The sequence below is a fragment of the Podarcis cretensis genome (assembly GCF_951804945.1).
Source record: "Podarcis cretensis genome assembly, chromosome: 9".
NCBI lineage: Eukaryota > Metazoa > Chordata > Lepidosauria > Squamata > Lacertidae > Podarcis > Podarcis cretensis.
In genome coordinates this window covers 10,523,151-10,548,186 of record NC_137178.1, presented here as the reverse complement: position 1 = coordinate 10,548,186, position 25,036 = coordinate 10,523,151, and the positions used below count along the sequence as shown (strand labels likewise).

Here is a 25,036-nt window from a genome sequence, read left to right as displayed (position 1 = left end):
CTGGGGTGGTGTGTGCATCAGAATGAATATATTAATGACAACAACATAAAAATGCATCGCATGAGGGGAAATTGTTTTGAAAAATTTGTGTTCGGAGAAATGGCATACAAAAATGTGCATATCAGGAGAAATTTGTACTAAAATGCTTAGGAATGTTTGTGAGAACTTCAAAAAAATATTGCAGGCTGCTGCAGAGATATAGAGAACTGAATTTAAGATTGGAAAAATGAGAAATTGACAAATTTGTCTTCTCTTCCTCCATCACTGGTTGAACTGCTGTGACATTGCTTTCAAACTGCCACAGTTTGAAACTGCATGCACAGTATTCCTTTAGGGCACATTTGAATTACATTCTTTCCCTCAAAGAAGTCTAGGTATTGCATACCCTTCAACATTTCTCCGACGAAAAATTGGACATCCTACCATACCCTCCAACATTTCTCTGATGAAAACAGGGACATCCTAAGGGGAAACGGGACATTTTGGGATCAAAGCAGAAACTGGGATGGCTTCTGTAAATCTGGAACTGTCGCTGGAAAATAAGGACACTTGGAAGGTCTGGAAATACACCTTTTTGCCTGACATTTGACACCTAAGCTATATACGTTTAGGACCCATCCTATTCTTCTGATTGTAAATTGTTTTAACTGAGTTTTATACCGCATTCTTACATAACCTGCCCTGGGATCTTATGGTGAACAGAGAGCATGAAATCTAACAAATCAACATGATAAATGGGGCCCATTCATGACTGACTTCTGAGTGATCTTCTTACATACAGGCTGAAGAGATGTTTTGGTCAATATACCTGTACGTAAATAGAAATTCAGGACAATTAAGAGGGGGGAAAACCATACCTTAATCCCGATGCCTGCTATAGAGAGGAGTGCTTCTGTCTTTGAAGCCTTGACGGGATGTCTACTGAACTTTGAAGGTTGTTTTTTCCTGCTAGCCTTATGCATTTATAAGACAGCTGTTAATTCTCAAGTGCTTCCAAGACAGCTTTCTACACTCCAGACTGAATAAACGATCTCCGGAGGTTTAACAAGATGAGCATTCTCTTCTAGAGAAAGTTGCCATAGGAAGAAAGGGCAAATTTCCCCCTTTTTTTGCCCCCTGTATGTGAAGCATCTGGTTTATTTACTCGATGTTTTTATCTGAGAGGTTTTAAAAGCCTTCCCACGTGACAAGGAAAGACCGCAAACTGAAATGGATTAGGATTACATACAGGATTAAGAACAAAGGATATAGTCCATTGCCCTTTCTCGTTTGAGGACCTGATCATGCACACCTCTGGACACTCCTTCTGTTTTTGAAAAACCCTCTGTCATTGGCCTTTAAGATGTTGCTGAACTACAACTCATTTCCTTTCCTGCCTGTGAGGGGAGCACCCTGTTGCAACAGTTCAATAAATATCAGGTTTACAAGCTGCTTTGCTTCTCAATATTCTCTGGTTGGCCTGTTATTTTCTCTGACTGATGGAGAACCTACAAAGGACGCTATAAGGGCTCCTGTGTTCCCCATAAGGGAATAAGGGCAGATTTTTGTTTATTACGTTAACAGCACTTTTGACCCCGGAAGAGGGCAGAACAGGGACGGAACAGGGCACAATGGACAACACGGGTTTTTTGCCTGACTGCCGACGCGCACAATTACCCAAAACACAACCCCTGCGCAAGCAGGAAGTTGCCTGTACTTCAGTTTATGAGCTGCAGGCTGCAATACCTTTATTTTCAATGGATTTATCTAGTCCTTTTTGAAGAGCTAGCTAAGACATTATCCATTGCTACATTTTGTGGTACTTAAGACATGGGAGAAGAAATCCAATCAGTTTGCATTTAAAGGCAAACTTACTAAATTCTCACTTTCCAAAACAATATGCAAATCAAAACACAGCTATCCCTCGAAACTGGTACAGTTTTGCAATGCATCTCTCTAGCCAATAAATGCATGCTAGGGAAAGCATGCACAAAAATGCATGTAACAGTGAAAATAACACACAGTAATTCATTCATCTTTGGGGAAATCGCTTGCAAAAAAGTTTTTGTTAGGCAAAACTGCATACAAAAAGCTGTTTATTGGGAGAAATTTTGCATTACAACGTTGACAAATTTTCATGGTCTGCAAATCGTCGCAGAAAAATGACAAGCTCGATTTAAGATTGGAAAAATAAACTTGGAGAACCAAAATGGACAGCTGCATCAAACTGCAGTGGTAAAATTCCACACTAAAAATATACTTAGGATGAATACTTTGTTTTGCTTGTCTAGGATTTGCTTCCAGCCCATTTACATGGACGCCTTCAATTTCTGCACTGTTTACCTCATTAGGCACTTGTTTAACGCTAGTGACTATAAACTGGGTCAATACAAAGCTCTCTTAACCCTCTTGGGGGTTAAAGCAGAGCGTGTTGGTAAGCAGGTAGCGACACTTCGGGTGAGATCTTGATCCTATTAAAGCCCATGGCAACATGTTTGTTGTTGACTTCAAAACACAATTTCACAGGCAAGGATTTTGGAGTGTGTGTGTGTGTGTATTTGTGGGGGGCGAGAAAGTATGTCCAAGTCTGTTGCACTCCGAAGCACAGAATTCACATCATTTTTAAAATATGAGATATGAAGTTCTAAAAAAACAGTCGCCCAGTTAAGACAGCAAGGGATGAGAGACGGCAAGCAGGGTCACTGTTTCGTTTGGCGAACTACAGGTAAATGTGTTGCAATGGGAACAAAATGGTTAGATAATTGCTTCTCAATATCGAACATTTTGCATTCTAGTGAATAAGAAAACCCAAGCAGAAGGGGGCAGATATTTTTGCCATCCAGCTAAAAATGGAAAATGATCTGCCACCTTCTGACAGATCCAATACAGTGATACCTCAGGTTACATACGCTTCAGGTTACATACGCTTCAGGTTACAGACTCTGCTAACCCAGAAATAGTGCTTCAGGTTAAGAACTTTGCTTCAGGATGAGAACAGAAATCACACAGTGGTGGCGCAGAGGCAGCGTTAGGCCCCATTAGCTAAAGTGGTGCTTCAGGTTAAGAACAGTTTCAGGTTAAGAACTACGAATTAAGTACTTAACCCGAGGTACCACTGTTCTTGAAATGTGCACATATATACAAGCAAGAATAACTTGCAAGACGTATCCCCCAACCTCATGTTCCTGTTTCAACCCAGCTTCCCACACTTCCAAATAGCACTTAGGTCACCAAGTGAGTTGTGGGTTCAAGCCCCATATTGGGTGAAAAATTCATGCATTGCAGGGGGCTAGACTAGATGACTCTCATGGTCTCTTCCAACTCTACAATTTTATGATATCCACAGGGTGGCGCTGTGGTCAAAACCACTGAGCCTCTTGGGCTTGCTGATCAGAAGGTCAGCAGTTCGCATCCCCGCGACAGGGTGAGCTCCTGTTGCTCTGTCCCAGCTCCTGCTAACCTAGCAGTTCGAAAGCACACCAGTGCAAGTACATAAATAGGTACTGCTGTGGCAGGAAGGTAAACAGTGTTTCCATGCACTCTGGTTTCTGTCATGGGGTCTCCGTTGCACCAGTAGCGGTTTAGTCCTGCTGGTCACATGACCCGGAAAGCTGTGGACAAACGCCGGCTCCCTTGGCCTGAAAGTGAGATGAACGCCGCAACGCCGTAGTCGCCTTTGACTGGACTTAACCGTCCAGGGGTCCTTTACCTTACAAACATTCTTAACCTGCCACATTGGGGAGGGAGACTGGGAACCACACAAAAAAAAACTTGTTCAAAAGCTACTACAGTGGTAGCTCGTGTTACATACGCTTCAGATTACATACGCTTCAGGTTACAGACTCCGCTAACCCAGAAATATTACCTTGGGTTAAGAACTTTGTTTCAGGATGAGAACAGAAATCGTGCTCTGGCGGTGCGGCGGCAGCAGGAGGCCCCATTAGCTAAAGTGGTGCTTCAGGTTAAGAACAGTTTCAGGTTAAGAACGGACCTCCGGAACGAATTAAGTACTTAACCCGAGGTACCACTGTACTTTGTGTGAGTATTTTGTCAATATCCTCCTTGAATTGTAGTTCCAAGAAATGAATGTACTATACAATATGATCATATATAAGCCGGGGATTCCAAGCACAGTGGTACCTCGGGTTACAAACGCTTCGGGTTACAAACGTTTCAGGTTACAGACTCTGCTAACCCGGAAGTAGTACCTCAGGTTAAGAACTTTACTTCAGGATGAGAACAGAAATTGTGTGGCGGCAGCGGGAGGCCCCATTAGCTAAAGTGGTACCTCAGGTTAAGAACAGTTTCAGGTTTAGAACGGACCTCCAGAACGAATTAAGTTCTTAACCAGAGGTACCACTGTATTATACGCACATACAAAAATCACATATACCTGAGCCCTTGGTGTCACTCTACGTCTAGCAGATGAGGGGAGATATGGAATCCCTTGTACTCTACAGCTGGTGTACTGAGTGGGTCTCACCTTCATGTGAGAGGAAAAGCTTTAAAGCTCTTTCCATGCTGAGTAACCTCAACCATACCTGGCACAAAAAGAGCTTTTAAGCTCTCCACCTTGCTTGGATTTGACTTGTGCAATTTCAACCAGCCTGCCTCCAACCGCATGTGGTCGAAACTGAGCAAGTTAAATGCGTGTAAGATGCAATTATACCACTTTGGCTTTTTATGCTGCTGTATTACAAGGCTGGCTCTGGCTCCGAGTCTTTTGATACCATTTTGCTGTAGAATGAGAAGTAGGCGAGATAAGAGGAAGGGTTGGGGGGGGGAAGAAAACCACCACTGCTTTAAAAATCCATTTATTTCAGTTCTCTCCTCATAGATCAACAGCAAAACATTTTATTTGGGGGGGGGACACAATAAAAATAATTCATCAACTTCAGCTTCTGCTTACCAATCATTTTGCAAGAGCAGAAAAAAGGCACTAGTAAGTTGAAATGTTTTTGGTCTTATTTTGGGTGTACGTCCGGTGCATTGTTAATGGCTTTATACACTGGCAGGTGGGGGCTGCTGGGGTATCCGCAGTGAGTCTCCTTAGCCTACAGAAGATGTGCAAAATGGGAATTTTCTTCCACAGCATCTTTCTAAAATGTCCCATGCAAAGTGGAGAAAAAAAAGTGTTTTGGGGGCAGTGAATCGTTTGGCTACTTAGGGGCCCCAGCAAATGCTCAGTTCTATCATTCTGTGAAGTTTCAGCAAGCTCTCTGCATTTTTGTTCCTTCAGGGCATCATCTGCTGAAAATCATACGAAGACAGAATAATGCTTCACTCTGTCGCAGTTCTGTTTCGGTTTGGTCAGTGCTCCTCTGTATACGAGGGAGGAATGATTTCAGGTTCTATACAGTCAACGGCACCCAGTGAGTGACCCTTTAACTCACAAATATTGTACAGGACAACACAGGCTGTTATTACAGCAGACACGTTATCTTCAGCAACTGGGAGTTTGCATGTGAGACAACATCAGCATCCCTTAAAGCAACCAAATCGTGCATCTATTAAAACCGTGGCTGAAGAGCATTGGGGGGGGGGGCACTCTATGATTCCATCAACCCCTTCTTCTGCGAGGTATGTGTTTGCCGTGAATTGGTACAGCAGGATTTCCAGATACAAATACCCAACATCCATTTCTTGGCAAGCTGCAGTTTACAGAAATGAAGGCATCGCGGTTTTCGCCACTCCTGCTAACTTCCAGACTGATAAAAAGTTTACACTGTGGTCTGTTCCTTGTAATGGGAATGGAACGATAGTTTTTCCTATTAGCGTGTTGATCTGATTTGTCCTGGGATAGCACAGATCTTGATATGGGTCCCATCTACCACACCGATGCAGTGGGGGAAGCCCCTGCACAAAGACCAGAATAAAAAAAGAAAGAAAACGAAAATCAGTGCCCTGCTACTGTTAGGCCGACATGCACCTGTAACACATGGCAATTCTGTAATGAGCTGCAACTTTTGGTAGGCTGTCTCCCAGCTGTGGGAAGTGATCCATGAGAGGCAGTGAAGTACAACATTCCTTGTAATGCTAGAGAAGACATGCAAGAGAATGTTTGGTCCAGCCAGTAGAAACTTCCTGTTCCTCTGGGCTGGAGCAGTGGCGTAGCGTGGGTTGTCAGCACCCGGGGCAAGGCAAGTAATTTGCGCCCCCTAACCTGTGGATTTGCGCCCCCTAACCCTAACCCCCAGATGTTGCGCCCGGTGCGTCCGGCCCCCCCTGCACCCCCCCACGCTACGCCACTGGGCTGGAGCATCCTTCCTTCTGCATGTGATAGAAGGTGGGTGTGACCTAACCTTCAGGTAACAAAAGGACAAATCACACAGCACTCTTTCCTTCTTTTTGACTTCCTTCTTCGTTTGACCAGCTTTTAGTTGGGACTGCTCTGCTAGCTCTCAGCCAGCAGAAGCACTGGGATTATTCCCCCATATGGGGTAGATCCACATGTACATATTTGTAACTAAGTCCGCCTTCAGGAATCCAACTGTGAACTGATGTGAGAAACTTCTTTTATTGACTTAAAATAATAAAGATGCCACAATCTTATTCAAAGAGGGATTCAAGGGAATTTACCAGGAACGTACAATTCAATCTGAGACAGGCTGAATTGTATAATAGTGACAGGCTTACACAAGCCTGCAACCAGCTATCTGCTGTGCATGTAAAAAGGGGAATGTAACTCTGCAAAGCAAAGGAACTTGCTAGCACAAGTTAAGAAGGATATTAATAAACAATATATCCTCTCCTGCCACCCTGAACATTCCCACACCAGCTTCACAAACTGGCTCAGTAGGAGATGTCTTATAGCAAACTAAAACTCCAGGATCACATTTGCCACGGTGGATATCCCAACATCAAACTGAGCAGCCACTTCTCTCTAGCAGGGCACACTGGACAGCCACAAAATTCCTGGGTTTCCCCCTGCAGATATAGCTTTCTGCATTGCTGAAGAGGATATCAAAGAAGGTCTGATCTCAAAGAGGGCGGCTCATTCAGAGGTTTTTAATTCAGCGTTCATCAACCCACAGTATCATGACGAAGTTCTCTTATCAGGCAGAGCCTGCTGGATAAACAGGCAGCCCTTTTCCAATTGGGGCAGGTCACTACTAAGGTAAAGGTAAAGGTACCCCTGCCTGTACGGGCCAGTCGTGTCTGACTCTAGGGTTGTGCGCCCATCTCACTTAAGAGGCTGGGGGCCAGCGCTGTCCGGAGACACTTCCGGGTCACGTGGCCAGTGTGACGAAGCTGCTCTGGCGAGCCAGCACCAGCGCAGCACACGGAAACGCCGTTTACCTTCCTGCTATAAAGCGGTCCCTATTTATCTACTTGCACTTAGGGGTGCTTTCGAACTGCTAGGTGGGCAGGAGCTGGGACCAAAAGACGGGAGCTCACCCCGCCGCGGGGATTCGAACCGCCGACCATGCGATCGGCAAGTCCTAGGCACTGAGGTTTTACCCACAGCGCCACCCGCGTCCCTAGGTCACTACTACTGGGGGCATAAAATAAGCTTGCATTTCCAGGAAAATAAGAAAATGAGAGACTTTGAATACCAAAAGCTTTCTAGCCAGCACAAAGCAGTTAAATGCCAGAAATTGCAAGCAGGAATGTTGGAGAATTCCTCTAAAAACAGAAATGGGAGCAGAGATTGCCGCTGGCTGCTTATTTGCTCCATGTCTAGAACTAAAATCAATCCAGCGAATATAATCAGAATTTTCTGGTGTCGTTGGCTTTCAGTGTGCAAATGATATGTAATTAGTTACGTCCCACCCGCTTAATTTGCATTGTGTTTCCTTGGCACTGAAATGGATGGGGTGCAATAACGTAATTAAGCAAATGATGTAGTTTTGCCACAGAGGACAGCAAGACAGATCTTGTGGTCTTTGGCAGAAGAACTGCTGCAAAATGTAAACAGTATTGCATGCGACGAATGCAAGGTGGAACGAAAACCTTCTTACATCCCTAATTGCAAGCCAGAAGTGCTGGGTATTTGGACGGGTTTCTGAACTCCTATTCCAAATGCATTAAATATCAGAACTTACACGTTTTCACACCAAGTTCCTGATCCGTGTCGTGTAATTGCCAGGGGTTGCAGCACTCATTACGGTGGTGTAAACTGTTCCCCTGGTAAAGAGTAGGAAACGAATTGAGTCATGGTATATACCAGGGACGTTCAACTCCCAAGTGACTGAGATCTACTCACAGAACAAAAAACTGGCAGTGATCTACCCCTTTATTTTTTTTGGGGGGGGGTGTTTCAGGTCAAAATTGTTGAGCTTGTTGTTTAGGGAGGAAAATTGTTTAGGGAGGAAAGTCCCATTTTGGGGGGTTCAGGTCAAAAATGCTCTTTTGCCAAAGGAAAGGAAAGGGAGCCCGCGATCAATTGCAATCGACCAAAACCTTCTGGGGATCAACCAGTTGATCACGATCGACCTGTTGGACATCCCTGGTATATACTGTCGAATAGCACCCCAATCTCTGAGCACTGTGGGATTCCAGGTGTTCCAGGTGCTTACCCTGGGTTCGGTTTCCTTGGAATGAGGGACAGCAGAGACTGTACAACCTACGATGGAGAGGCTCACAGTACAGTGGTACCTCGGGTTACATACACTTCAGGTTACAGACTCCGCTAATCCAGAAATAGTACCTCGGGTTAAGAACTTTGCTTCAGGATGAGAACAGAAATCGCATGGCGGCAGCGGGAGGCCCCATTAGCTAAAGTGGTGCTTCAGGTTAAGAACAGTTTCAGGTTAAGAACAGACCTCCAGAACAAATTAAGTTCTTAACCCAAGGTACCACTGTATTAATGCCCCCAAAGGGTCTTACTTCTGCCATAGCCACAGTCTTGGACCCAGCAGAAATCAGGAATGGCTCTGCCTCTCTGCTGCCCAGTCTACAGCCTGCTTCTAGAGCACACATTCCACTCTTGCTTTTGTCCTTCGAACTACCAGAAAGGCGAGACAGGGGCCCCCACCTATTTGTCCTCTGACACAGAGCCATTTCCTTTGTTACCTTAGCGACCCATACTTAAGGGACCGTAATGGCCCTTGCCTGGCTAATTCAGCCGCTGGATCCTTGCTGGATCCCAGGAATTAAAAGGGACTCCATCATACAACCTCATCTGGCTTAGTGCCCTTGAAATGCTGCTGGATTGCAGCTCCCGTCATCATGCTGGCTGGGGGCTCATGGGAGTTGTAGTCCAGCAACATCTGGAGGGCACCATGTCAGCTAGTCCTGCCATAGAGATATTGATAGGCCAGCCTCCAGGTGTTGCTGAACTACAACTCCCATAACGCCTAGCCATTAGCCATGCTTGCAAGGGCTGATGGGATTTGCAGTCCAACAACATTTGGTGGGGACAGAGGTTCCCCATCTGAGGCCTAAAGGAAGGCAGGCAGGGTGGAATCCAAACCTATTATAGAAAAAATGCAAACAAAACTTACTCATTTAAGACTGGATAGACTGACAATACCTGGAAAAAAACCAAAATGAAATGAAAGGAGTCCATTTATTTATGTATTTAAAAGCATTTCTAAACAGCTGAAGCTTTTAAAACGCTGAAGGGGGTTACGTTCCGAGGCACCACATGCACCAGTGAAATCCCGTATATTTGAAAGACTATTGAAAAAGCCTGCAGGCACCCTGCCCCATCCTGCCTCTTTTTAAAAGCTTTTGAGTCACTTCTGGGTTCAGTGTGTTGTGCTTATACACGGTAGCTCATAAATGAAGGGTTTCCCTGTAACAACAGGGTGTAATCTTGTGGGCCATGGAAAGCCTGGGCAAAAAGAAAGGCCTTTACAAGACACACAAAGCAACTGATGGATGGTAGTTTATGTATGCCAAAAGGAAGGGCTTTCCTGAGTACAGGGGCAATAGCACCTGTATGTGTCAGGGACCGTGCTGAGGAGGCGTGTGCTGAAGAGGAATGGTGGGAGTCTCCCCCTCCCCCTCCCCCTGCTCTGGATTTTGAATTTTCCTAGGAGCAGAGGACAGTGTAGATTTGGAACAGTGGTTTGCAGAGGGGCATAGTTCAGAAGGCAGAAGCTGGGAAATACTGAGGGGAACAGCTAGGAGAAGAAACACTGGAAGAGAGAGGGTTAACAGATTCACCGTCTCTGGGCAGCATTCACACACACACACACACACACACACACACACACACGTCTCCAAAGTCATTGAGAGCTCAGAAAGTGTCAGCACAGAAAGCACAGAGGGTACTAGCTCAGATTACAAGAAGTAGGAGTGGTGTAGACTAATAGGGATGGAGGGGGTGTTAGCCTTAATTGGGAGCACCGCCATTCTGGGAGATGTGTTCTTTGTTCTCTTGCTGTGATTATTAAAGTTTCTAACTGGTAAGAAGACTCCTTTTCCTTTGTTCTGCTTATCTACTGCCATGGGGGAGAAAGCTGGTTCCCTGAAGCCTGACATTTGCAAAGGCACCCCAAGAGGTAATCGCTCAACCCCTTAACTGAAATTAGGCATTAAAGAAGCTGTGCTGTGGTGTGTGATTGTTTGTGTGTGTGTGTGTGTGTGTGTGTGTGTGTGTGTGTGTTACCCCCAAAAGGTTCTCGTTTTGTTTTGTTTTGTTTATAAAATGAGCAGGATGTAAAACGGAAGACTTACTTTGTAGAGAGACTCGAGATTAATATTCTTCTGTCCAGTGGCATTCAGTGCTTTCATGGCTTGGGTTCTGCAGAGTAAAAATAAAACAATTTCATAAGGCTAAGGGAGCTGGGCATGTTTAGCCTGGAGAAGAGGAGGTTAAGGGGTGATATGATAGCCATGTTCAAATATATAAAAGGATGTCACATAGAGGAGGGAGAAAGGTTGTTTTCTGCTGCTCCAGAGAAGCGGACACGGAGCAATGGTTCCAAACTACAAGAAAAAAGATTCCACCTAAACATTAGGAAGAACTTCCTGACAGTAAGAGCTGTTTGACAGTGGAATTTGCTGCCAAGGAGTGTGGTGGAGTCCCCTTCTTTGGAGGTCTTTAAGCAGAGGCTTGACAACCATATGTCAGGAGTGCTCTGATGGTGTTTCCTGCTTGGCAGGGGGTTGGACTCGATGGCCCTTGTGGTCTCTTCCAACTCTATGATTCTATGATTCTATGGTATAGAATCTATGATTCTATACCGGAGGTAAGAGGTGTTGGAGTGTTTTGCGATTCTCCTTGTCCATGCAAAAATAAAATAATAAAAGAACAGCAGTCTTGCTCTGTGAGATCCGTTTCGATTGACGCAGCCTGACAACCCTAAGGTAAAGGGACCCCTGACCATTAGGTCCAGTCATGACCGTCTCTGGGGTTGCAGCGCTCATCTCGCTTTATTGGCTGAGGGAGCCGGCATACAGCTTCTGGGTCATGTGGCCAGCATGACTAAGAACCAGAGCAGTGCACGGAAATGCTGTTTACCTTCCCGCCAGAGCGGTACCTATTTATCTACTTGCACTTTGACGTGCTTTCGAACTGCTAGGTGGGCAGGAGCAGGGACCGAGCAATGGGAGCTCACCCCGTCGCGGGTATTCGAACTGCCGACCTTCTGATCGGCAAGTCCTAGGCTCTGTGGTTTAACCCACAGCGCCACCCGCGTCCCTCTGACAACCCTACCTATGTGCAAAAGGGAGTTATTCCAACTGTGGAAGTATAACAAACTATGCATATACAGTTCCTTTTCTTCTTTCTTTAAAATAAGATAATCTTGACACAATTTACCTCCCAGCAAAACATACGGTACCTTCGATGATCTAGAGGAGGAGGGGTTGTCCAGTGATCGTAATTTGTCTCTATCCGGTACCACCTACATAAAATGAACATTAAAACTTTATCACTGTATCCTTTTGCCATATGGGTATAAGGTACTTAATATTTTTTTTTAAGGGGTGGATTAGTTCCCTCAAAAAGCTTTTCAGACCTACTGTCTGTAATGTCTAGAACATTCATTGGTTCAAGCCACTAAAATTAAGGAACAAGATTAAGTGAGGTCCATTAATTTCAGTGGGTGTTCTCTGAGCAAAACTTATGTTGATTACCACAATACTTGAAGGTGCTTTTTGATTTTGTTACCCAGAATACCTGTGTTGTTTCTGCTGTATTCATGATGAGAGCTGTGGTTACTGTAAGTAAAACATTTTAACTTACTAAAGGTTGTAGTCTATTCACTCCGAGAGGGATAGAGGAGGGGGAAGAATTGTAAGCGCTTAATATTGGGACATTGTACACAGAATCTGGCGACCATCCAGGTCATCTTCTGATCTTTGCCTAACAGCAAAAGGTCAAATTTTTGCTTTTGCGGGAGGTCGGAGAGCCTCACTAGTAGGGGATCAATGATCTTACTACATGCCTCTTCATAAAAGGGACATCTAAAGAACAAGTGTTCTGGGCTTCCTATCTCTCCCAATGGACAGGTGCAAAGTCTCTGAGCATAGGGGACTTTTCTAAAGGCTCCATCCAGGACCGGCGAGGGAAGAGCCGAGCTTCTGGCGAGTGTAAAGGCCCTTCTTGCATTTCTAGATACGAGAAAGAAGAGATATGCTGCCGGTGCGGCTATCTCTCTCTCGATTTCTCCAATTTTATAGTCGGGGCACCTTGCGCAGTCCTGTTGTCTCTTGGTGTCTAATATTCTTTGCCTGACCGTAGCTTTTGCCTGGCCCAATCCCAGACTTAGAAGGGCTTGAGGGGCAAAGCCCAGTTTCCGGAGGGTGTTCAGGACTGCAGTCTGCCAGCCTGACTGGAATTGATCGCAGAGGATCAATGGGGCTATCCCGCGGGGGAGCAGATTCAATGTCAGCCATTTGTAAATTGATGTTAGGCAGATGCTAGCCTCCACTCTCATTATCATATGGTTTAGTTTTTGTTTTTGTTTGTTTGTTTGTTTGTTTTATCTTGGTCTGTGACCGTAATAAAGTTCATTCATACTGGGACATTTAAAGGTGTAACAATCTATATTTCCCGTGCTTTGCAAATACTGCATAGATTTGTGTTTTAAACTCTGCTGGGGGCTATTTCGGCTAAAGAGTGAATCAGGCCCCATACACTTTTTGAATTCAGGCAGTCAGCCGTTTTTTCTCTGTGATTCCCCACACATGGGGGGAGCACTTCACAATTACTGGTGCTCCCCAGTTATTTATTTCCCAACACTCTGCCCTGCTCATAAGACACCAAGGGGCAATTATACCCCTCCATCTACAAATTCATAACTTGTTTCCTACAAAACCCAGGGTTACAAAATTTCATGCTTACCCTCCAGTCAGAGGATCCAAGGGCCAAATATCTACTGGACCGCTTCTCCTTCTCGTAATGACTGCCCCTTCCCCAGGCTTCGTGCCCCCAATGATGAAGTAGACGTTTGCTATAATCGGTGTCTTGGACAGCATGAGAGCAGCGGCCTCAAAGGTCTCAGCTTCGCTCAAAACCTGCAGCAAAGCAGAAACAAGAGTGGGCATTTTGGACTGGGAGGTCCACACCCTGAGAGGTATAGCTGTCAACCTTCCCTTTTTTTGTGGGAAATTCCCTTATTCCAGCACCGTTTTCCACTGCTTCCCGCTGCTATCCCTGATTGTTAGATATCCCATAGACTGTCCCAGGGACAGGTGAGGTTGCTGATCCCTTATTTCCGAGGCTGCTGATCCCTTATTTTCAAATCTGAAAGTTGACAGCTATGCTGAGAGGCCTCCTGTTCTTTTAAGAGATGCGTAGAAGCAAGCTACTCACCAGACAAAGCTTTTCCCATTGTGTTGCTATAGAGTTGGGAGAAGTCACAGAAGCCCCATTTTGGGGCTGGAGCTGGCAAACTGGCAAACATTTATCACACCGCATTACCTACAAGGCTCCAGAAGTAACCGAGTTGCTGCTTATCAGAATACGGAAAACCCGAATTCCCATTTTAAGGAAGCAACCTTCTAGTCCTCATATTTCATAGAATCATAGAAGAGACCTCTGTGCAATGCAGGGATCTCAACTAAAGCATCCTTTGACAGGTGGACATCCGATATCTGCTTAAAAGCCTCCAAGGAAGGAAAGTTTGCAGAGCTAAGCTGAAAAGCACCAAGGGCAGAGCGCCTGAAACAGCTGGCAAGCAAAACAACCCTCAGAATGATGTTTGTTTTTAACTGGCACATTTAGCAACCTGAAACAGGTTTCAACAGAGGATGCAAAGATTGTTGTTTAAGATCTGTGCTGACTTCAAAGCTGAATGTCCTGACATTTGAAAGAAATTTACTTTTGCTGCAATGGTTTGAGTTCTATCAAAAAAACCGAGTGTTGTTGGTCTTGAAACGCATATTTTTAAGGACCCCACCCTCTATTCTTGCAATTGTGGTTTCTTTTAAACTGTTTTAAATGTTGCATTTTAAAGTGTTGGGACCTCCCCTGGGGCCTCAAAGTGAAGGACAGGTAATAAAGAAAGATGCCTGTCAAGTCCCTGTCAAGGAAAAAGGTGGGGTATAAATAAATAAATTAAGATTAAATCATAAAATAATAATAATAATAATAATAATAATAATAATAATAATAATAGATTTGGAGGGCACCATGCTGGCTTCTCCTGCTCTCAGAAAAACCCAAAACGAAACCATCTGTCACAGGAAGCACAGAAAATATCTTAATAAATAAGAGAAATAAACTAAATGCACATTTCTCCCATTTGTAATAGCCCCCTCCACCCAAAAAAACCACCCTTGCAAATTCTTAGACCATTCTTTTTCTGCACTACACAAATTATAACATTTCTGAACCTTCACCACCCCTAGAACTATTTTACAAAGCAACGTTATCTGTTCAATCGTAAAAAGAGAGAGGAAAGATTAATTAACACTTGGATTTTCAGCAACTTGGTGGTTAGCGAGCAACAAATCTGAAAAGAGCAAAACTTTGGCTACTTACAGTCCTGGCCAGCCAGCTGGCCGGAGAATTTCGATTCAGGAAAGTGGCAATTGCAGTCTCCCACCATGTGCTACGATCTATAAGAGCGTGTAAGGGGAAGAGAAACGCCTCGTGAGAATCAGCCGTCACAAACATAGGCCGCTTCCTCCTATTGCTTCAGTGCTTAAGAGCTCCCATCCCAAATGGCCAGAATGAATATAAAAAGTATTTCTTCAAAGCAAAATAAAATCACAGAACAGACCATAGACAGAGTGGCAGTGCTTAGCTAGCCTCCCTCCACCTGCATTAAGGGGGCGTATTGATAGGGAGGAGGAGGAAGGTCAGCGTAGTGCAAACTTGCCAGCAGAGCCCACCTGGCGCTCCTGGCACTGCGTAAGTTGCGGGCCTTGCCCCTCCTCCTCCTGGTACATCACAGCAAAGATGGTGACAGGAGGTCAGGTAAGCACTGTTATCCTGCCCGCCGTGGGAGGACCAGGCCCATTATTTTTGTTATTGCAATGTACTATATACATTACCCAAGTACAGTCGTACCTCGGAAGTCGAACGGAATCCGTCCCGGAAGTCTGTTCGACTTCCGAAACATTTGACTTCCAAAGCGCAGCTTCTGATTGGCTGCAGGAAGCTCCAATCAGAAACTGTAGAAGCACCATCGGACGTTCAGATTCCAAAAATAAAACAAAAAACCAGAACACTCACTGGTTCAGGAGTCAGATCATTTGACTACCAAGGCATTCGGGAGCCGAGGAACGACTGTATACTGTATAATGCATTGCCCATATTGTTCAGAATGCAACAGAACTGCCCATTTTTTGTCTGCAAGCCTTGATCTTCATTCCTGGGGGTGGGAGCTATCTATCAGGGCCTCCTTAGCGGTGGCTCCCCATTTATGGAACTCCCAGGCAAAGTCTCGTCTTTCCCCACAGTTACTATTTCCAAAAAAGAAAGCTAAAGAGGTTCCTATCTGTCCAGGTGTTTTGGCTTATGAAGTGTAAAAGGGTGAAGGTAAAGGGGCCCCTGACAATTAAGTCCTGTCGCGAACGACTCTGGAGTTGCGACGCTCATCTTGCTTTACAGGCCGAGGGAGCCGGCGTTTGTCCACTTCTGCAGACAGTTTTTCCGGGTCATGTGGCCAGCATGACTAAGCCGCTTCTGGCAAAAGCAGAGCAGCGCACGGATACACCATTTACCTTCCCGCTGGAGCGGTACCTATTTATCTACTTGCACTGTGTACTTTCAAACTGCTAGGTTGGCAGGAGCTGGGACCGAACAATGGGAGCTCACCCCATCGCGGGGATTCGAACCGCCGACCTTTCGATCGGCAAGCCCAAGCGGCACAGTGGTTTAACCCACAGCGCCACCCGCACTGTGTATGAAGTGTACTATTTTCCAAATGTGGCCGTACCGATATGTATCACGGATGTTGCGCTATGTTTTACTGTAATTTTCTGGTTTTAATTATGGTTTTCTCTCTTTAACATTCTTTTAATTTTTTTTTTTAAATCTACATTATGCTCCAGAATGGAAGCGGGGAGGGAATCAAAGTAGAGCTGACATTTTTCTGTAGGATGTGGCAGAAATGTGATTCTTCTGTTCAGGAAGAATGAAATCTGCTTACCTCTTGCATCTCCAGAAAATGTAAACTTATATGGACTTTGTCCTGTCCATATACCAACGTAACCGAAAAATGTAGTGCCTCTGAATTTTACCTAAAAATAAAAAGGACACAGAATGGACTGTAGTTAACCATAACTGCTTTTAATGCAAAGCACACCCCAAAACATGATCAGGTATGTAAGTAATTTAACTTCAAGAAAACAGAGACCTTTATTTGAATGTAAACTGAGGCTCTAATACTTAAAATGCTTTAGCTCAGGGTTTAGGAAGAAAAGGTTAAAATTCAATCTCTCTCATTTACTAATGCAAAAAAACAATGAGGGGAAAGCTCCAAAAACATTATTATCTCTCTAGAGGTCGCCTGCATTATTTGACTTTGCTAAAACCTTGTTCATTGGGCCACAGTGTTTGTGGCTTATGGGAATTGCAGCTCAACTATACCTGGGCTGCAAACATGCTGCACATTTAGAACACACCCCAAGAGCCCTTTGAACTGCAGTTTACCCCCTCACACAGCTACAATTCCCAGCACCCTTAGCAAACTACAGTTCCCAGAATCCTTTTGGGGATGTCATGCACTTTAAATGTGCCAAGCATATGCAGAAGTGGAAGGTGCCCCCATTTCTGCCCTAGGCAGTCAGGTGTCTAAATCTCACACCTCACCTCCCTCCCTGGAAAACATGGCGGACACTACTGCATAATCCTGGATAATAGAGAATCTAAAAAGAAACCTGGCAAAAATGCATGCTCCCTGTGTTTCTCGCAGTGATACTTAACCACTGCCAAGAGTTTTTTATACCTGCCCATTCTTTAAAAAGTCCACATTTATGGTTGTCTTCTGAAAAATGTCGAGAAACGGTGCATCCAGATTCCGGCCATGATAAATGCTCCCATTAGTGTCCTGAGCGATGATACTGGTGCAGTATCTGTGGGATAAGAGAACAAGAGTGAAGGGATTAGATTGGAAAATTTTCAGACAGGATTGATGGAAGTCAAAAAATTGAATAAGATGTAAAAGTATGTTTAATTACTGTTGAAAATGATATGTTAAAAAACTAATTAAAAAATTATATGGAAAAAAACAAGACTGTGGTGTAGAAAAAGAGGACACTCAAAAACACTAACAAAAAGAACATGTTTTCCCTGACGCTTCATCTAGAAAACAAGAACGACGGAGGGCAAACAATGATGAGAGACTGAACCAGGGAGGAGTTCCCAAGAGGGGGAAGCTCAATTTCCCACACTGATTTGGTGTAGCCAACCAATTCTTTGGCTACGGACTTCTAGGAAGATCGCTCCCTCTAACAGAGAACTCAAATGGTCAGTGCCAACAGAAATGGGGCCAAAACCAAAGGGTTGTATTAGCATTGTCATTAGAACTTGAAGGTTTGCCAAACTACCTACCTATGTGCACACAAGTAGCTGGGAGCGTTTAATTCTGCCCAAATATTTTTAGCAACCAAAAAATACTGAGACCTTCAAATGGACAGTGCAATTTTATGAGTTTGGACCCGCCACGCCAAAAAAAGCAGGTGAAGTCATGCCAAAGCCACATTTTGGTCCGCCATCTTGATTCAAAATGGCCCCGGCATCCAAACATCAACAAAGACTGCCGCCTCCACCTTGGGACCCCTCATGCAGAGACTGGTGCCAATATCTTGAGAATCAGCTGAAGCAATGCTAAAGAAACAGAGAAAGTCACACTAATGTGCTGTTTTTGTCTGCCATATTGATTCAAAATGGCGGCCAGCATCCGATCACTGATGCAAAAGAACACTCCCATGGATTTTAGGTGTTGATATTTAAATGCTGGTATTTTATTCTCCTCTGCTATTATATTCTTTTATGTATTATTTTTTTAAAAAAATATATCTTATTTCCTCACTTGAAAGGCGCTCCGAGACCAGTGGCTGCAGAGTCATAGAATCATAGAATCATAGAATCATAGAGTTGGAAGAGACCACAAGGGCCATCGAGTCCAACCCCCTGCCAAGCAGGAAACACCATCAGAGCACTCCTGACATATGGTTGTCAAGCCTCTGCTTAAAGACCTCCAAAGAAGGAGACTCCACCACACTCCTTGGCAGCAAATTCCACTGTCAAACAGCTCTTACTGTCAGGAAGTTCTTCCTAATGTTTAGGTGGAATCTTCTTTCTTGTAAAGAGCTTGTAAAGAGTTTTTAAATTAAAAAGAAATCTGTGCGAGTGTGTTTTTAAGTTTGCACAGATGGGGAAAACCCCACTTCTCCCTACACAACAGATGATTGTACTAATGTTTTCATTCATCTTTCATTGATAGATAAAACAAAAGCAAAGATTCCTTGCATCTTCTTCACCAACATCAAGAACGCTTACGTGGTAATTTCGTAGGCCAAATTGAGGAGCAAGCCATCCCCCACATTCAGCCCCAGGGCTTGGCAGAGTCCACGGATCTCGCCTGCAAACGGCTGAGGGACAAAGGATTCTATTTCTTCCGCCAGAGGCCGGATAATCGCATGAACCCACTTGGGAACCACTTTGCTGCAATGCAAGACAAGAAAGCAGTACATCAAATATCTAAAGGGCTGCCGCATGGGAGATGGAACGAGCTCGTTTTCTCCTACTCTGGGTGGTAGAACCCAACGGGGGCCACCTGGCTGCGGAATACAGTCATACCTTGGGTTACAGATGCGCGCCGAAACCCGGAAGTACCGGAATGGGTTACTTCTGGGTTTCGGCGCTCGCAGAAGCACCGAATCGCAACCTGCGCATGCGCAGACGCGGCACTGCGGGTTGCAAATGTGCCTCCTGCGCGGATCACATTCGCAACCCGAGCGTCCACTGGGCCCCACTCTCTTGGGGCCCCCCAAAAAATTTATTTATTTTTTTTTTAATAAATTTTTTTATTAATTTCCAAATTTTTAACAAACACAAAAACAACATAAAAACAAACATAAAAAGTCATACTTTCTTTACCTCATTTCCATAAGCCTCTTTCCCCCCAGAAAAAAAATTTAAAGGGAAAAAAACTGGATGTACATTTCCAAAATACAGTGGTACCTCGGGTTACATACACTTCAGGTTACAGACATGTCAGGTTACAGACTCCCCTAACCCAGAAATAGTACCTCGGGTTAAGAACTTTGCTTCAGGATGAGAACAGAATTCGTGCTCTGGCGGCGTGGCAGCAGCAGGAGGCCCCATTAGCTAAAGTGGTGCTTCACGTTAAGTACAGTTTCAGGTTAAGAACAGACCTCCGGAACGAATTAAGTACTTAACCTGAGGTACCACTGTATAAGAGAAAAAACAAATAAAATAAAACCTACATACAGCAACAGTGTTTTGTGTTGTGTAGGCTCCTATGGTGTAAGTCATGGGCTCCGCCTGCTAGCCTGCTCCCTGAAATATCATGGGTTTGCTCATTTCTATATATAGGGTGCCTACATTCTGCATGTGCAAATGGCTTGAGATACCTATTAGATCCATAAATTACCATATAGCATTTATTCAACACAAAAAACATCAACAATTTGTTGTTGACAAAGGACAGCTGGACATAGAAAGGGTCCCATTACCTTCAGTAGCTTAGGGCAGGGATGTCCAAAGTCTGTTTCGGAGGCCTAATCCGGCAGTTTATTTCCTAAAAAAAACCTCAACAACTTCAACCCTAAAAAATAGCTCTACAATTTCAATCCTAAAAAAGCACAAGTTTGGTCGGCCCTCACGGCCCTTCACTTCATCAAATCTGGCCCTCTTTGAAAAAAGTTTGGACACCACTGGCTTAGGGACTCATCAAACCTAAATCTGGCCCTGCAGGTGAGGGTATCCAACGAACACGGGGCTCTAGGGCAGGAGTCAGCAAACTTCTTCAGCAGGGGGCTGTTCCCCTATCCCACAAACCTTTTGGGGGGCTGGACCATATTTTGAAGAGGGGAAAAAATGAATGAATTCCTATGCCCCACAAATAACCCAGAGATGCCTTTTAAATAAAAGCACACATTCTACTCATGTAAAAACATGCTGATTCCTGGACTGATTGCGGGCTAGATTTAGAAGGTGATTGGGCCGGATCCGGACCCCTGGCCTTAGTTTGCCTACCCATTCTCTAGGATTGAGTGGAGACCAATACTGTGTCACGGGTGGCGATGTGGGTTGAACCACAGAGCCTAGGACTTGCCGATCAGAAGGTCGGAGGTTCGAATCCCCGCGACGGGGTGAGCTCCCGTTGCTCAGTCCCTGCTCCTGCCAACCTAGCAGTTCGAAAGCACGTCAAAGTGCAAGTAGATAAATAGGTGCCGTTCCGGCAGGACGGTAAACGGCATTTCCATGCGCTGCTCTGGTTTGCCAGAAGCGGCTTAGTCATGCTGGCCACAGTGCTTAGTCATGCTGTACGCCGGCTCCCTCGGCCAATAAAGCGAGATGAGCGCCGCAACCCCAGAGTCGGCCATGACTGGACCTAATGGTCCGGGGTCCCTTAAATAGTGCATCAAGTGGTCAAGCCCAGAGCTGGATCCGACCATCCTCTTTCAGAAGTTAATATGAACCAGCAGTGGCGTAGCGTGGGTTGTCAGCACCCGGGGCAAGGCAAGTAATTTGCGCTCCCTAACCCGTGGATTTGCGCCCCCTAACCCTAATTCCCAGATGTTGCGCCCGGTGCGGCCCGCCTCCCCCCCCCCTGCACCCCCCACGCTACGCCACTGTGAACCAGGATTAAAGGTAAAGGTACCCCTGCCCGTACGGGCCAGTCTTGACAGACTCTGGGGTTGTGCGCCCATCTCACTTAAGAGGCCAGGGGCCAGCGCTGTCTGGAGACACTTCCAGGTCACGTGGCCAGCGTGACATCGCTGCTCTGGCCAGAGCCAGAGCCAGAGCCGCACATGGAAACGCCGTTTACCTTCCCGCTGGTAAGCGGTCCCTATTTATCTACTTGCACCCGGAGGTGCTTTCGAACTGCTAGGTTGGCAGGCGCTGGGACCGAGCAGCGGGAGCGCACCCCGCCGCAGGGATTCGAACCGCCGACCTTTCGATCGGCAAGCCCTAGGCGCTGAGGCTTTAACCCGAAAAAGCAGCGGAGAGACTGACGCCCCCGACCAAAATCCCCCTCCCGGTTCGCACTCACTCGATGAGCTGCACGAAAGACTCTCGGAGGAGCGCCGGGTCGAAGTGGAGCCGCAGGACCGGCAGCCAGCGCTCCTCGGGCGGGCTGTCCAAGCTGACATTGCAGCGCAAGGGCGCGGGCACCTCGGTCCTCGCCGCCCCCGGGGGGGCAGCAGCCCCACCGCACAGCAGCAGGAGCGGGAGGGCGAAGGGGAGCCGCGCAAAGCCGCCCCGCGGGCGCAGCCCTCGCTCCATTGATGCGCGCGAGCAAAAGCGGCTCTTCAAACAAGCCCGGGCTGCGCGTGGGAGGCGAGTTTAAGGTTAGGGGAGGCGACCGGGGGCGGAGCCCGAGGAGAGAAAGTACTCTAACCGCAACCCGGGACGCCGCTTTGCAATGCTTCTTGCATAAGGGGCTATATAAACGCGTCTTGGGATCTCGGGCTGGGGCGAGGAAGCGCGGCTTGGCTAATAGTCGGCACATTTTTTGCTTATTTTTTATTTGGACAAAGTAATAATCAGAAATAAATAAGAATAAAAATGTGCGCACCACCACCCAGACCATTCCATTGTAACTTAGCCAAGCTCCCAAAACTACAACACCTGTTGCCCCTTTCCGATTTAACAGGACGAATTCTACAAACAGCTTCCATATCTCCTCAAAATCATTTCTCCTGCGTATTCCTTAATGGCACGTTTTAATTTATCATTAATAGCCACATCCCGCACCTCTTTGGAGTAGGCACATTTTAAAGCGCTTTGGGGGTTTTGCACTCCCAGCCGCTTTAACAGCTGCGGGGCGGGCAGGCAGTAATTCAACAGGTGAAGCGTTCCACGGCATGGTTGGTGGTGGACAAGGCAGTAATTCAACAGGTGAAGCTTTCCATGGCATGGTTGATAGTGGGCAGGCAGTAATTCAACAGGTGAAGCTTTCCATGGCATGGTTGGTAGTGGGCAGGCAGTAATTCAACAGGTGAAGCTTTCCATGGCATGGTTGGTAGTGGGCAGGCAGTAATTCAACAGGTGAAGCTTTCCATGGCATGGTTGGTAGTGGGCAGGCAGTAATTCAACAGGTGAAGCTTTCCATGGCATGGTTTGTAGTGGGCAGGCAGTAATTCAACAGGTGAAGCTTTCCATGGCATGGTTTGTAGTGGGCAGGCAGTAATTCAACAGGTGAAGCGTTCCACGGCATGGTTGGTGGTGGACAAGGCAGTAATTCAACAGGTGAAGCTTTCCATGGCATGGTTGATAGTGGGCAGGCAGTAATTCAACAGGTGAAGCTTTCCATGGCATGGTTGGTAGTGGGCAGGCAGTAATTCAACAGGTGAAGCTTTCCATGGCATGGTTGGTAGTGGGCAGGCAGTAATTCAACAGGTGAAGCTTTCCATGGCATGGTTGGTAGTGGGCAGGCAGTAATTCAACAGGTGAAGCTTTCCATGGCATGGTTTGTAGTGGGCAGGCAGTAATTCAACAGGTGAAGCTTTCCATGGCATGGTTGGTAGTGGGCAGGCAGTAATTCAACAGGTGAAGCTTTCCACGGCATGGTTGGTGGTGGACAAGGCAGTAATTCAACAGGTGAAGCTTTCCATGGCATGGTTGATAGTGGGCAGGCAGTAATTCAACAGGTGAAGCTTTCCATGGCATGGTTGGTAGTGGGCAGGCAGTAATTCAACAGGTGAAGCGTTCCACGGCATGGTTGGTGGTGGACAAGGCAGTAATTCAACAGGTGAAGCTTTCCATGGCATGGTTGATAGTGGGCAGGCAGTAATTCAACAGGTGAAGCTTTCCATGGCATGGTTGGTAGTGGGCAGGCAGTAATTCAACAGGTGAAGCTTTCCATGGCATGGTTGGTAGTGGGCAGGCAGTAATTCAACAGGTGAAGCTTTCCATGGCATGGTTGGTAGTGGGCAGGCAGTAATTCAACAGGTGAAGCTTTCCATGGCATGGTTTGTAGTGGGCAGGCAGTAATTCAACAGGTGAAGCTTTCCATGGCATGGTTGGTAGTGGGCAGGCAGTAATTCAACAGGTGAAGCGTTCCACGGCATGGTTGGTGGTGGACAAGGCAGTAATTCAACAGGTGAAGCTTTCCATGGCATGGTTGATAGCGGGCAGGCAGTAATTCAACAGGTGAAGCTTTCCATGGCATGGTTGGTAGTGGGCAGGCAGTAATTCAACAGGTGAAGCGTTCCATGGCATGGTTGGTGGTGGACAAGGCAGTAATTCAACAGGTGAAGCTTTCCATGGCATGGTTGGTAGTGGGCAGGCAGTAATTCAACAGGTGAAGCTTTCCATGGCATGGTTGGTAGTGGGCAGGCAGTAATTCAACAGGTGAAGCTTTCCATGGCATGGTTGGTAGTGAGCAGGCAGTAATTCAACAGGTGAAGCTTTCCACGGCATGGTTGGCGGCTCAAAGGCAGGAGGACCTTGCACTGAAAAGCAGGAAAGCAGAGGAGGGCATGGTTTATCTTTTATCCATTACCATTCAACATAGGACCCAACTCTTCGCCCCCCCCCCATAAAATATTTGATGGGGCTGCCCCACCCCCAGTGGAAATGCCATTCAAATTGCATGTGTGCACCGTGTCATGTGATCGATTATGTGGAGTGGTGCTTACCTCCCCAATATTTTCTTCAAGTTGGCCCCCCTGCTATTCAGTCAGGGAGTTAAAGGTATAAGTGGCAATATTGGCACATGGGGGAAATTCCAACACTGGGGCAATATCTGAAAATGGCAGATATTTTTGTGGCATTTCTATGATTTTATGCATGGTGATTGCTGTTATTTTTATTGATTACAGTATAGTAATTCTTCATTGTAATTTTTAAGTGCAAACTGTTTATTATTTGCTATTTAATTTTACTGTTTACTAATGGATTATTGTAGGACGCAGGTGGCGCTGTGGGTTAAAGCCTCAGCGCCTAGGACTTGCCGATCGAAAGGTCGGCGGTTCGAATCCCTGCGGCGGGGTGCGCTCCTGCTGCTCGGTCCCAGCGCCTGCCAACCTAGCAGTTCGAAAGCACCCCCGGGTGCAAGTAGATAAATAGGGACCGCTTACCAGCGGGAAGGTAAACGGCGTTTCCGTGTGTGGCTCTGGCTCGCCAGATGCAGCTTTGTCACGCTGGCCACGTGACCCGGAAGTGTCTCCGGACAGCGCTGGCCCCTGGCCTCTTGAGAGAGATGGGCGCACAACCCCAGAGTCTGTCAAGACTGGCCCGTACGGGCAGGGGTACCTTTACCTTTACCTTTAATGGATTATTAAATATTGCTTTATTTAAGTCGTTTATTTTAAAATTATTATGACTTTTCTGTATTGGGTCGGATTGTTGTTATTTGAGTGAACTTTGTTGCCTATTTTGTTGTTTCTACAGCTTGTAAAGTGCCTCGTGCATAGTAATATAGAAAGGCAGAATACAAATTAAAAGTGAAATGAAAATAAAATAAAATAAATAATAATAATAATAAAATAATGCATTTTGTTTTGTGTGGCT

At 45.9% G+C, this 25,036-nt stretch overlaps 1 protein-coding gene across 1 annotated transcript; it reads right to left on the bottom strand.

Annotated features, from left to right (window-relative positions):
- Window positions 1-5,803: 5,803 nt before the first annotated feature.
- Window positions 5,804-21,805, bottom strand: LOC307224298 (N-acylethanolamine-hydrolyzing acid amidase-like; the record flags this gene model as incomplete). Its single annotated transcript, XM_079991047.1, has 11 exons — window positions 5,804-5,835; window positions 8,025-8,106; window positions 9,426-9,454; window positions 10,606-10,672; window positions 11,715-11,777; window positions 13,220-13,392; window positions 14,861-14,937; window positions 16,476-16,566; window positions 17,274-17,400; window positions 18,830-18,994; window positions 21,573-21,805. The coding sequence occupies 10 exons, from the start codon at window positions 21,803-21,805 to the stop codon at window positions 8,031-8,033; spliced, it is 1,101 nt and encodes a 366-aa protein (XP_079847173.1). The 3' UTR covers window positions 5,804-5,835; window positions 8,025-8,030.
- Window positions 21,806-25,036: the final 3,231 nt, after the last annotated feature.